At 50.9% G+C, this 14,106-nt stretch overlaps 1 protein-coding gene across 2 annotated transcripts in view; it reads right to left on the bottom strand.

The window, feature by feature from the left end:
* Positions 1–1,180: 1,180 nt before the first annotated feature.
* The window catches only part of ADAMTS18 (ADAM metallopeptidase with thrombospondin type 1 motif 18), a gene marked incomplete at both ends in the record, with an annotated part of 134,134 nt that continues 121,208 nt past the window's right edge, over positions 1,181–14,106 (bottom strand). For both annotated transcript variants that reach the window (XM_080828082.1, XM_080828083.1), the window contains 4 exons: positions 1,181–1,296; positions 7,042–7,189; positions 10,139–10,351; positions 11,729–11,914. In XM_080828082.1, coding sequence (XP_080684208.1) covers positions 1,181–1,296; positions 7,042–7,189; positions 10,139–10,351; positions 11,729–11,914 — 663 coding nt within the window. The remainder of the gene's footprint in view (positions 1,297–7,041; positions 7,190–10,138; positions 10,352–11,728; positions 11,915–14,106) is intronic.

Below are 14,106 nucleotides of genomic sequence, written 5' to 3'. Positions count from 1 at the left end.
CATCGAAGGATCTTGGCTTATTATGATTTATTAATATTAACTTAGCAAGAAGACAGATGGGTTTCTCTGTTGCCACTCTTTTTTTCTTGTTAACTAAATCTTAGGGAAAATTTAAACATGACCATTGGTAAGAAAGAACCACAAGTGGTCTTTAATTTTCCAAGCAGCTCTGATAATATGCAGGGAGCCTTATAAATGTTGGTCTGCTCTCCTTCAAAACACTGCTGTTTTGCTATTTAGCTCCTCCTAGAGTTTTACCAGAAATGAGCGTCTCGCCAGTTCTGATTCCCAAAGAGCAGACCAGGGGCTCCCGTGGACTTGTTCAGCTAGCACCGGAAGTTACGAGGGTGACGTACCGTGTAGGACGTCAACATATGCCTTTTATGTGAGTTTGTGGGCTTTTCTTTTTTCAGAGTCTTGAACTTCACTTAACTGGGGATCTTAAATAATCCATGTTGCCCTGTTTCCAGAATATTCCTTGGCATACTTTTCAAGTGTGACTTTTAGTCTTGGAGACTCTCTAAGCAGAATATAGTCTAAACAAAATAATAAAAACAACACACGCACACTGGATAAAAATAACACAAGGCTTGCTAGTCCAGCAGCAAGCACAGTTATGAGCACCTTTTTGCTTCCTGTGGAACTCCTCCTTGGGGCTGGCCACAGTGTCCGTCACACTGCGAGAGCTCCCAGCAACAGCGAGGCGAGGGGTTCCATTCGCATTTCATTGCTCCGAGGCTCCGTCTCGGACCCGAAGTCTGAAAGCACCTTTTCAACCCAGATGTCTTTGCCGTGGAACCCTCTGAAGTTCAAAGAGGGACCCTCCCCACGGTGACCAGATTCTCACTTTGTCAAAATGAAAACGTGACGTCTCTCGGTGGGACGCATCACTTCTTTCGTTGTCACAGTGCAAATCGAAGTTATTTTGTCTTTTCTTGTGGAAGTCCAATTTGCCCTTGCTTCCCGTTTTCAAGTGCTTTGGAGTACCATGTGCTTTGGGGAAGTGGATAGGGAGCCTGTCCTCGAGAGCCCATTCCACTGATGGCCGCAGCCGCGCATGGGTGGTCTGCAGTGTTCAGCTTTCAGTGGGGGATTAATGGTGGCTGGTCTCTCCAGAGGTGAGAGGGAAGAGCCTCGCCCTCGAGTGTTGTAGGGGGTGGGGTGGGGTGGGTCGTTGAGATCAGCTCTTCCTCGTGCATGACTTACAGCACTGTTGACCATAAAATTTGTGGTTGCAGACGCCATGTTGAGGAACTAGGGGACACCAGCTGAAGAAATCGACACACGATGGATCCTCTGCAGGGAGAGAAAAAAATCGTTCACCCCTCAGGAGGAAGCTTAGCCTTTTCCTTAAGGTGAGAGCCTGTGGGTCAAAGACCTTGGACGTACCTGCCTCCTGCCTCTGAGTGGTTCTGCTCCTGTTCTAGGACTTGGCTGGGAAGGAGGGGGAGCAGGATTAAGACATCAAAAGGGACTAGGGCCCTTAGCGATATGTCATCTGCGGTGGGAGGGGGGTCGAAGTGGATGTTGAAAGAAAGTGTCATATCCAGCCCAAGATTCCTGTCGGATCCTCCCCAGTGGCCTGGGAGCCACCATGTTGTATCCTTAGCCCAGCCTGGGAGGAATGCCCTGGGGATCTTGTTAAACCACTGCTTCTGATTCCCAGGGTCTGGGGTGAGCTGGGAGCAGCTGCCGCCTGGTCCACAGACCTTATGTTGGGGAACGGGAGGCCTGCGATACAGGAGTCAGCACACCGAGACTGGAGGCCCAGCTGCAGTGCTCTACGTTGATTTCAGTAAATCTCCTAGCCCATGTGCAACGGGTGAATTTAAGTTCAACAGCAGGCCTGACTTCTCTCCTTGGCAGATGGGATTACGGGCTGGAAGCAGAACGCGGTGCATCGGGGACTCTCCCCCAGGAGGACCTCACTAGATACAGAAGGCACTCGAAGCTGAATGTAAGATGTTCTTCGTGTAAACCTCAGTGCCCATTTTAAGAGTCAAGGCCTTAGTCATTTTACCGGATCCTCAAGGAATTTTGACTTCAGAAGTGTTTACGGTCTACCCTATACGTAAGAAAGTTTTCTCAGTCACGGGTGGAAGTGTTTTCCCCTTCCTCTCCGCAAGGCTCAAAAGTCACTTTACCTTCACTTTGCCCAAACCCCCTGCTGCCCACAGGCACTCACCCAGCTCCCTTTTAAAATTATCCTGAAGTAGCTCTGCTCTGTGCCCTATGTCCCTGGACAGGGCAGGCCAGGCTCTCAGCTCTCCTCTTTCTTTTCCTGCTGTTCCCGACTTGAATCCTGCCTCTCTGTGATTCAGAACTACCTACAGTTCCTTCCCCTGCCTCCGTTCTTCTGCCTAAAATACAGCCTCCCCCCTCATCTCATAGCAGCCCCACTGATCCTTTGAACGGACAAGTCAGTTCATGTCATGTCTCAGCCCCAGACTCTCCCTTTGGCCCCTCCAGCCACCCACAGTGAAAGGGTTAGTCCTTACCATGGCCGACAAGGTCCTGGCATCTGGTTCCCCCACTACTGCTTGACCTCGTCTTCCTCTTCTCCTCCCCTCCCCAACTGGGGCCACCTGGGGGATGCCCTAACGTGCCAGGCACACTGTGGCTTTCCCCAGCCATCTACTTCCCAGACCCCTTCCATTCCTTTATGTCTCTGCTCTGAGTCACTGACAGGCAATAGGGCCTTCCGGGACTCCCCCAGATAAGCAGAGTGCTCTGCAGCCTCCCAGAAAACACTCCCTCCTCCCCACCTTGCTTTATTTTCCTACCTTGGGGCTATCGGCACTCATCCCATTCTGTGCTGCCTGTCTGGTTCCTCTCTAGAACATAAGATCCTTGAGAGCAGAGGTTTCGCCTGCTCTTTTCATTACTTCATTCCCAATGCGTAGTGCCTGTCACAAAGTAGCTGCTCAGGAAATATTTGTTGAAAAAATGCACCAGTTTCCCTGTAACCATCATGGCTAGAATAACCAATGTGAAATCTACAGCGTCACAACTTGGGTAGAAGGGTGAACCAAGAGCATCTTTCTTTTCTTTTCAGTAACTCCTGGATATGGAGCCTAAAGAATTTTCTGAGGGGTTGGTAAAAATAGGAGAGAGTAAAGAAGAATCAAGAATGATGATAGGCTTTTTGTCCTGGGCATCTAGAAGAAGGCATAAGGAGGTGGACCATCACAGGGCAGGGGTGCGATCCCTCACCTTAGAGATACAAGTCAGACGTGAGAGGAACACTTGTCTATCCTCTGTTGGCTCACGTATCTCTGTATTCATCTCCAGTTGTGTCTAATACAAACTTGGACAGTGTCTTCTATCCCAGCCACCGAGCACGCAGCCTCCTCAATCAGAACGTACACCTGAATCAGTTTCTACTTAAACTGCAGAGATTATCCTACTGATGTAGTGGAAATACCGCATCAGGATGAAAACAGACTGCTAAAAGCATGATCCTAACTGCAGTACTGTAGCAACGCTACTCCTTTCGAGGTAAGAACGGGATCTCGGCTGGCTGCTGCGGCTTGTGCTTTGAGCTCATTTTAAGTCTGGAAGCAGAAGGGAGGTTTATCGCCGAGCCATCGAGATGAGCACCGTGTTTGATTACGGCTACTCTAATGACTACCGGTAGCTGGTTATTTGAGCTTCTGTTGTCACATGTTTCATGTGTGCTGTTGAGGATGACCCTGGTGTCCTACTCTTTGCCTCACATCCCGCATGCAGACTACTGACAAGTATTATACGTGAGCTCAGTCTCCAGGATCCACCAGCACCCAGCCTCTCCCAGTACGGCCACTGCCCTCAAGGAAAAATCCTCCTCCTGACCAGGAATGGACAAATCCCCCTCCCGCTCCGGGCCCCTGTGCTCTTCTCTGTGTAACTGCCGGGGACCTTCCCGCAAGTCCGATCCCACGGCTCCTCTACTCCAAGTTCTCCATCAGCCTCACCTCACTGAGAGGTCAATCTTAGGTCCTTACAAAAACTGACAAGGCCCCTAGGACCAGCTTCCGCTCATTGCCTAACCCCCGTCCACGTTAGACATCTGACTCCGCGCGTCTCACTGTTCCTTGATCAGATTCACACATTCCCACCTCAGGGCCTTTGGATGTGCTGGTCCCCCTGCCAGGAACACTGTCCTTCTAGATACATGCATAGTTCACCTTCCTGTAGATCCATATCTGTATCATATCATCCTTGCCTGACTAGTCTCTCTAAACCAATCCCCCCCACCTTTCATCCCCTAATCCTTCTCATTCTCTATACCCTGCTTTGGTTTTATTTTCTACTTTATTATCTGACATTGTATGTTTATTGGTTGGCCTGTTGTTCGTTTCCAGATAGGAGGTGGAAACTCTGGCCACTTTGTCCACTGCTCTAACTACAGTCAGACGTCAGAACAGTTCCCGGTTCACAGTGAGTCCTAAATAAACATGGAAACACTGAATCGTCTTACTTAACTCCCAGTGATCTTTTCAGGTAAGCATTATTTCTTCATTTTATAGAGAGTTCAGAAGCTTGCCTGTGGCCCCAAACTAGTCCATGGCAACATGTGGACGCAAATCCTTTTTGCGACGTCACAGTCCTCGCTCCTCCCGCTGTGCAGTGCCACCGTTCTTGGCCCCTCTCCATGTGAGGAGGTGAGATTCCAAGAGGAATAAACTTACTCATATTGGGTGATGCTCATCGCCAACCAAATCCCACTAGGCTGCAGCTCAGTCCTCGTCCCAACCGTGTCAACAACCACTCACAATACAGGGATGACTGATGTCGCTGCCCGAGGCTTCCTTCTTTTCTGAATAAGGTTTACATATAAAACAGGCACAATGCCAGCTCATAGGATGGCTTCCCAAAGTACGGATCCAATGTAGACCCAGGCCAGAGCCTCCCATGTGAGTGCCCTAGACTGGCTACCAGCGTTTGGGGGGCGGGGAGGGCGGGGGTCCGAGCGATGGCACACGCACTTGGCTGTCCTGCAAGACACGATGGTGCCAGTCTGGGCAGAACTGTCTTCTCTAAACTCTTGCAGGGGAAGTTGGTGCCTCAAAAGCACGGTGCATCATGGGAGTCTCAGAGAAGATTCCAAGAATTAAACCTTCTTCCCTTTGACACCGTGGGTTTGCTTACTGTTCACTAATGTTTGTTGAAAAAACACACTCCAATTCCACCTGTGGTCACCCTGCCACTGATCTGAGGAGGAAGACTAACCCGACAGTAGTCTGGGCACGGCACTCTCCCCGGATTTGGGATGGAATGCGAGAAGCGGGAGGAGGCCTTCAACTGCGTAAAAACCACAGCCACGTTTTTGCCAAGAAGAAATACTCAGGGTTATGCCTTTCTTATCTGCCTTCTTACCGTACTCCTCTTTACAAAAGAGACCTCAGTTACTCAAGAGGCATGGGGAGGGCCTTCTCAGAACCCCTTCTCGTCCTGCCATCTTTCACCGCCCGCATCCCTGCAGCCCACGGAGAACTGACCTCCCCTGTGACACTAGTAACACTCCACCATGCGCATCTCTTGTCCTGTCTTCCTCCTCCTCTGAGACTCTGACTCCTTGTACCTTAAGAACAGGACGTTACCTTGTTCTTTTATCCCTAGAAGAGTGCTAGGGAGATGCAGCAGGTGCTTAGTGACCCGGCTTGGAAGGAAGAAGAGAGCCTCATGCTACTGGACCCCAGATCTCCCACCTGACACGTACTGAGCATGGACGGTGTGCCCGGCGGGGCGCTGGATGAACGGAATAGTAACACCAAGGGCCTCCCCTCAATCCTGGATCTAATCTGTCTGGTTCTCCCCACCTTGTACTCCTGCCCAGGAGAAACTGCTGAGCCACGGTCATGATCAGCCATTCCCTACAGCCCCTCTCCGAGTACCTAGGGGTCATGCACTTCTGACTCCGGGCATGTGTCTGGGGCCAGCTGACTGAAGGCGGGGGGAGGAGGAGTCACCAAGGGGGAAAAAGGGGGAGAGTTTGCAAGTACATGACCACTTGCTCCAAATGTGTGTCTCTTGCCCTATAACCCTTTCTGCCGAAAGAGGCTGGAGGTTTGGAGAATTCCAAAATTGCCTTGGAAGGGACGGAGCTCGGAGAAGCTGGCATGTTCCTAGTTCTCTTGTCCCCTGCAAGCCTCAGACAAGGAAGGAGAGAGGGCAGCGGAGGGAAAACAGGTACCCAGAGTCTGGAGCCAAGGCTCGAAGATGAAGCTAAACCAGGACAGCACCTTAGAAACGCAAAGTGATAGGGACGGGGGAGAGCCGAGGAGTCAGTCCCGAATCTGGTTCCCCAGACGGGAGAGCGTGGGGTAAGAAATTAAACAGCTCTGGAAAAGCCGGGATGGGATGAAAAGAAAATGCAGCAAGTACCTGGCGGGAACCCAATTCTTTAGCACAAGGAAATCTGAGGGGCGGAGGAGATCTTTCCTGGTGTGTCTGTCAGGTGCCTTTGAAAGGGAAGTTGAGCCAGTGAAACCCAGTCTAGTTCGCTCATGTAATCCAGTGTCCCGTTGTGCCTCCAGCACACGCCGCACTGGGTGGGAATGGACCGTAACCAGGGAAACACGCAAGGTGTGGTCGGAGGATGCCGCACGTTCCCTGATGGACGGTCATTTACCTGCCTCCTCCGCTAACACGTGAGTTCAAGGACGATCCCCGTCGTCCTTGCTTGGGTTCCCACCGTCGACCGTAATCTTGGGCTCATGGTAGTTACTTTCTCATTTTCTTATTTAACTAAAACCGTGTTAAAAAACTGACTTGCACGATTACTATTTCCCCCTTTTAGAGTAAGAAGTAATGGTTCACAAGCCTTATTGCAGAATTAAATGTTCCCTGCATAGGTGTGCAAACAAGATCATTGTGAGCAGGAACGCCCCAGATTTGTGCCCTGTACCCTCTGTGGGGGGCGCCGTTCACAAGGACAGGGTGTGAATAGCACCCCCTAGTGGTGCTGCAGGGAATAAACTGCACCACCAGACCAGAGGGGTTTGGGGAAAGTTCTCTGAGGAGGACTAGTCCGATGGACTGGGATGGGGGGCCAGTTACCTCTCTTGTCAGGAGCCGGACAGAAGTTGGTATTACAGGCTTGCAGCACCGGAGGCTTCTGGTGGAGCAGACAGCGGGAGGCAGGCCGGCCCTGCTGCACACAGCGGACCGAGCGCGTCTGCACACCGCCTCCGCAGGTCACTGTGCACTGCAGAAGAGGGCAAGAGGAAGGAGTCAGCAACACTCGGAGGGAGGTCAGAGATGTCCAGCAGAAGGCATTTCCACGCTCCATGCCACCACCTGGGTGCCCTGTTGATGAAGCCAGGAGTGGCCAGAGCCCGGCATGTGTGCCCACGTCCACAGTCGAACATGCGGCAGACGTGATCTGATTAGAAGGGGGTCCTTGGCAAACGTTCTCTCTCTTGCCCCAGAGAGTGTGTCTCCAGTTAAGTGACTGTAAAGACGAGGGCTTCCAGAAATACAGAAGCTGCCGTAAGGATGCAGAACAGACCATCCCAGTATTGAAATTATCCCAGATAATCTCTGCAGATGCAGGGGGGTGGGGCGTGGGGGACAGTTCAGAATTAGGACAGAGAGGAAATGATACTTTATCCGAGGCAGCTTTGGAATCCTGCCCTCGGTGCCTGGCCAAATTCTGAGTTGGCACGGTGGCTGTGGTGCTTTCTAGAAATCAAGGATTTTGCTGTCCCATTAAAATAAAAAAAAAGGGGGGGTGCCTGGGTGGCTCAGTGGGTTAAGCCTCTGCCTTCAGCTCAGGTCATGATCTCAGGGTCCTGGGATTGAGCCCCGCATTGGGCGCTCTGCTCAGCAGGGAGCCTACTTCCCTGCCCCCACGCCTCGTGGTGACCTAATAAATAAAATCTTTAAAAAAAATAGATGACTAACAAGAACTATCATCTTTCTTCCCCCCAGACATACAAAGGATATTTTATACAAAAGAATAAATGAAATATCGGGAAAAAAACCCTATACATGGATTATTTTTTGTTTTGCTTTTAAAAATGCATCACGTTCTTAGTGTAGATAGGTGAAATGTTTATCTCGGACAAGCATCATTATAGGGACTGGTATTTGGGAGAGGAAAACAGGCAGGGATGGAAAACCTATGAGTTTTGGTTTTAGAGTCTACCTGATCAGGGATACACAGTCACACTGGTTTCCTTTGCTTTTCTTCATGGTTTAGTTCTCAGATCCTCCCCCAATACACACAAACATATATATACATTTTATAGACATTTATACGTGTGTATGCATGTGTACTTACAAATATGTATGCACACAAAAATGAACTATTGGGGCTTCATCAAGATCAAAAGCTTTTGCAAAAGCAAAGGAAACAGTCAACAAAACCAAAAGACAACAGACAGAATGGGAGAAGATATTCGCAAACGGCATATCAGAGAAAGGGATAGTATCAAAAATCTATAGAGAACTTATCAAACTCAACACTCAAAGAACAAATAATCTAATCAAGAAATGGGCAGAAGACATGCACTTTCTGCAAAGAAGACATCCAGATGGCCAACAGACACATGAAAAAGTGCTCCACATCACTCGGCATCAGGGAAATACAAATCAAAACCACAATGAGATCCCACATCCCACCGGTCAGAATGGCTAAAATTAACAAGTCAGGGAATGACAGATGCTGGCAAGGATGTGGAGAAAGGGGAACCCTCCTACACTGTCGGTGAGAAAGCAAGCTGGTGCACCTCCACAACACGGAGGTTCCTCCAAAAGTTGAAAATAGAGCTACCCTACGACCCAGCAATTGCACTACTGGGTATTTACCCCAAAGATACAAATGTAGTGATCCAAAGGGGCACATGTACCCCAATGTTTATAGCAGCAATGTCCATGATAGCCAAACTATGGAAAGAGCCCAGACATCCATCAACAGATGAATGGATAAGATAAAGAAGATGTGGCATACACATACACACACACACACCCACCATGGAATACTGTGCAGCCATCAAGAGAAATGAAATCTTGCTATTTGTGATGACGTGGATGGAACTAGAAGGTATTATGCTGAGTGAAATAAGTCAGAGAAAGACAATTATCTTATGAATCTCTGATATGAGGAATTTGAGAGTCAAGGTGGGGGGTGGTGGGGGCAGGGAGTGATAAAATCAAGATGGGAGTTGCTGGGGGTGGGGGGAGGGATAGGGTGGCTGGGTGAGGGACATTGGGGAGGGAATGTGCTATTGTGGGTGCTGTGAAGTGTGTAAGACCGAGGGTTCACAGACCTGTACCCCTGGGGCAAGTAACACATTGTATGTTATAAAAAAATACATATGCATGCCTATAAACACACACATTCTACACTGTGTGTATGTACGTTGCTTACAGAGATCTACAGACCTACCTTTGTGCTCGCACACACCCCCACCCAGCCTCTGTGTCTGTCATGGGGTGGGCAGCACCCCTCAAGCTCATAAGTTCTTTAAAGAGCTCCGTGACCTCTGCTGGTCCAGAAGGGTGAAGACACAACACAGCTTCTCCCCCAGACTCTGCTTCACACACCAACCTCGCCGATCAGAGCCAAGCAACTTTAACCAAAATTTCATGCTAGTCTTCTGAGAAAAAGGGTGCCTCTAACCTCTGATGTGTTTACAAGCTGGGGCCGGGTGGTGGTGGGGGGGGGTGTCCCTGCCTGAACTGACCCTGCGCCGAGCTTTCCCTGCCTCCTCTACGAAACAGGCACAAAAGTACCCGCAAACAAGGCCGCTTCCGCAAGTGCCAGCTATCACGTCATTCAGCCACTGGACATAAAAACCAAAGGTGTCAGGGCAAGGAGCAGTGTTTCTAGAATACAGGAGGCTCCCGGGGATTTTGAGAGCAGCAAGAGTGAACATCTGGGGCCGCAGGACCAGTCTGCTCCAAGTGCTTTATGTTATCGTAGGTGCGCATGAAGAGATGAGCTCTTCGAGACGTGAGCGTCCTGGTTTTCTAGCTGTGACAGCTGGAGCTCCCAGGTGACGGGAGCAGCCCGGGGCCACACAGGTGGCGCAGCTCCCCGAGACCGTTAGGTCTCCTGAACCTGAGCTTCTGTTGTTGACCTTTGGATGGGTCCCTGGGTGGGAGGGCTGCCCCCGTTCTGGGAATGTCACGGAAATCCGCCGGCACTCACCTGCTGCCACGGGGATGGGAACCACCCAGCGGCCACGCCGGGGCCGGGCCGGGCGGGACAGGTCCCTCGCTGGCAGGTTTCTTCCAAGTCGAGGTTTGGTTTCCTAATACTGCGGCACCTTCGCTCCGGGAAAGTGATCAGCTTTCCCTGGAAGGGCTTCTCGCTGCATTTCATCTCCCTCCTCCTCACACCCAAGCCGCAGGTCATCGAACACTAGGAGCCGAGAAGGGAGGCGTTAGGTGTGCAGAGCCCCACAGTCAAGGGTGCTGAGCAGACGTACCATCCGCGGGACGTCCTAGGAATGGGATCACGGCAGGTCAACCACGTGTGACCCTAAAGGCCCAGCCACCGCGTCCCTCCTGCTACTGCAAAGAAACCAAAGGCTAGAGAATTCGAGTAACTGTCCCAACGTCTCAGAGCTTATCAGCACCAGAAACAAAATGGGGCACCGTCCCGCAGCGAGGCTCTGCTGTTAAGTGGCTAGCTCAAGGTCATACCCGGAGTGAATACTGCAGGGAAATGGGGTAAGTCTGACCCACGCATTTAGCCATCAGGCTATAACATCTCAAAGAAAAGGGGTAGGAAGAGAGGTGGACGTGCTGCTATGTATGTCACTTATCATTTAGGCAGAATCAAAGGACACGCATGGCCAGAGACCCAGGGGCTGCTGGGCCAGAAGTCCTGCTTCTGCCGCACCGCACCGACGCCACTGTTGACCCCCGTGCTGGCCCGTTTTCCTCCCCAAACTGCGATCTCCTCCAGGGCAGAGACCTCGTCCCACCAGTTACTGATGCAGACTTCAGGCTGGGCCCCTCGTCTCACATTTCCTCTGGCTGGGCATGCACCCGAGGTTCCCAAACACAGATCCAGGAGACGTCTTCGCAGTGTCCTCTCCCCTCCACCCACATATGCCCGAAGGTGGCAACGGCCTCCTTAGGAACTCAAGATTCTGCTGCTCTCCACTCCCGAAACACTGCTGTCTTGTCCCCATCACAGCAACCTCCCTGTGAGCACACCTCACCTGTCCTAAGGGCTGACTGCTTTATGCTAGATTGTTCTGGGTCCTAAGTGGCCCTGACACCAGGGTCCGATGAGGTTTTCAGCTTCCACCGCCCCTCACCCCACTGTCTTGGTTGTGTCATCCTCTCTCCCCTCGCCCTTGTACGGGGCACACCCTCCATCTGGAACAGCCTTCCCCGACCCCATCCTTGCCCAGTTCCTGTTCATCCTTCCGACTCACACTCCCTGGAAAGTCTCTCCTGACAGAGACTCCTCCTGGTGGTAGGGCTGGGGGACCCCAAGCTCTCCCATGGCATCATGGACCCCCACACACTGCAGCACTCCGCACACCCTACCTAAGGTGCCCTACACACGCAGGGGGGAGTTGTGCACTTTCAGGCCCAGGCACGGGCGGGCTCAGTGCAATGGGTGGTTCATGCGGGGTTTGGGGAAAGGTGAGGAGAGAAGAATGGATCATTAGTAGGCACCTGCTGTGTGTGTGGGACAGGAAGGAGATCTGAGCACCTGGGCGCCAGCGGTGAATGGAGCATTTGAACCCACAACCCAGCAGTACCATCTCTCAACTCCTACCTCACTCCAGGAAGAGACGACCCACTGCAGCCGGGTGTTTTTGGGGCATCGTCCCAGCACACAGCCCTCCTGGGACTCTGGCTTCGGGATGCTGGAGCACAGGGTCTCTGGGACATTCTCTGCCACGGGGGAGCTTTTGCAAAGGACTTCACGCTTCCTCACCCCTCGCCCGCAGCTCTTGGAACACTGGAGATGGGGGGAAAAAAGCCATTTGCCTGCTTGTTTCAAATGATTTTCCTCCAGGTGAACGCTGAGAACGTATAAATGAGGTATTCAACAAATTCTTAAGCTTTAAAACCAAATGCCTGGTAAGATCCCTTGCAGTCAGCAGGAGAAATGTTTCCTCCGTCCGAGCCCTCGTATGCAGGTTAGCATTCCCCTTCGGCATCTGCATGCCCAGGGGCTGCTGGTTGCCCAGAGCCAGAGATGAGGTTCTCTCCAAGGCGCACACGGTTCCTGGGAGAAGGCTGCAGGCCTGCTGTCCAGGTCCAGCAGTGGCTCGCTCTCTGGCACAAGGCAGAGCTGGTCTGGGCACTTGCTAAGGAGGCTTACTGTGCATCTGATGGAAGCATAATAGAAACAGATGTGCGCATGTAAGTGCAAGAGACCGTGACATTGATAAAAATGAGTCGAGGGTGTCCAGTTCTTGTTACGATCTGCTGCCTGTGAGATGGACGATGCACCCGGCCAATGTCGGAATGAACCTGCGTGTTGCCAGTCACCCCCGCGCTCTTACTTTGTCGCCCTTCCCCAGGACTCTGTGAAACAGACAGGGGTTGGGGGAGAACCTTCCGGCTTTCAGATGAGCAGTTGAAAACTGGTCAGAGTCGCTGGGAAGCTGTTGGCTCCAGGTCTGGGTCTGCCCTCAAGGGACACGTCCCCTCCCCAGCCTTGGTTTCCGAGCAGAAGGGCCATAGGAGATGTGACCCTCTTGCCTTGGCTCTTGGTCAACATGCAAACATCTGGGCACAATTGCAAGCCTCCTCCGAGAGCAACACGACTTCTGGCTGTTCACGTCCTGAAGGCAGAGGAATGACGGGGACAATACTACCATAATCTGCAAACCACGGCAGCAGATTTATTTAATGGCTTCCCATGTGATGAAGCATGCGTGTTGACTTGTGTCCACAACCTTCTACCAACCCTCTGAGACCCCTGCTGTTGTCCCATTCTCCAGAAGGGCCACCTGAGAACTTAGAGGACTTGACCCAGACCAATCAGGCAGCTGTCACGAAGCAGAGACGAGCAGACAGACTTGGGGATATCAGACGGGGAGGTATACCACTGACGCATATCATCGTGCATTCACATTCAAGATTCTAGATGGTTGACCCCATTCAAAAGAATTCTTATGTTTTTCTGGTTTTTTTCCCCCCCTGCTTTTAAAATTATTTTTTATTATTTTTTTTAAGAATGATCAAACATTTTAAAATTGCTTCCCAGAGGGTTTGAGAGACACGGTCTCTACGAACAAGGTGAGGTCACAAATTTTGAGGGACTCCTTTCAGATTTGTCATGAAGATGTTCCCAAAGGGACACATTTGTTCTTAGTAAACAATAATGAAACATACAAAAAACTAAGGACATAAAATACTCTCTCAAGATATTTCCATGTCTGATCTGGGGCAAACTCCATTTCACGAGGCCACATTTGGAACTGCTGGACCGCCTAATTCCTTTTCCCATGCCTACCACACACATTTGGCTAAAACAGCCCTGTGAGTTTTCTTTCCTCTTGTAAAGTAGACCTCCCTACCTGCAGAGAAAGAGACCAGACAATAACCCTATATCCTATTCAGTTCGACCTTCTGTTATAAATGAGTATGTTCTTCCATTTTTTTTTGTTTTTTTTTTTAAAGATTTTATCCATTTAAAAGGGAGTGAGAGAGAGAGAGAGAGAGAGAGAGCACAAGTGGAGGAGGGGCACAGGGAGAGGGAGAAGCAGGCTCCCAGCTGAGCAGGACACTGGGATCACGACTGAGCCGAAGGCAGAGGCTTAACCATCTGAGCCACCCAGGTGCCCTGTTTCTTCATTTTAAAGCATCCCAATGCATGTCAAAGATACTCTCTCCCACCGCTAGCTCCTTATTCCCCTAACAGAGTTGTAACCTTCAAAAAAAATCCCATGTCCTATAATTAAAACAAAAGCCTTGTGTTTTCTGCTGGGGATGTGACAGCACACAGCTATCCTTAATCAGAAATCAATGTTCCGAGGGGCACCTCGGTGGCTCAGTCGTTAAGCATCTGCCTTCAGCTCAGGTCATGATCCCAGGGTCTGGGATTGATGCCCGCATCGGGCTCCCTGCTCAGTGGGGAGCCTGCTTCTCCCTCTGCCTGCTGCTCTGCCTACCTGTGCTCTATCTCTCTGAAAATAAATT

This window comes from Martes martes (assembly GCF_963455335.1).
Source record: "Martes martes genome assembly, chromosome: 17".
In the NCBI taxonomy this organism is placed as follows: domain Eukaryota; kingdom Metazoa; phylum Chordata; class Mammalia; order Carnivora; family Mustelidae; genus Martes; species Martes martes.
The sequence above is the reverse complement of the archived record's forward strand: the minus strand, read 5'-3'. Positions and strand labels throughout refer to the sequence as shown.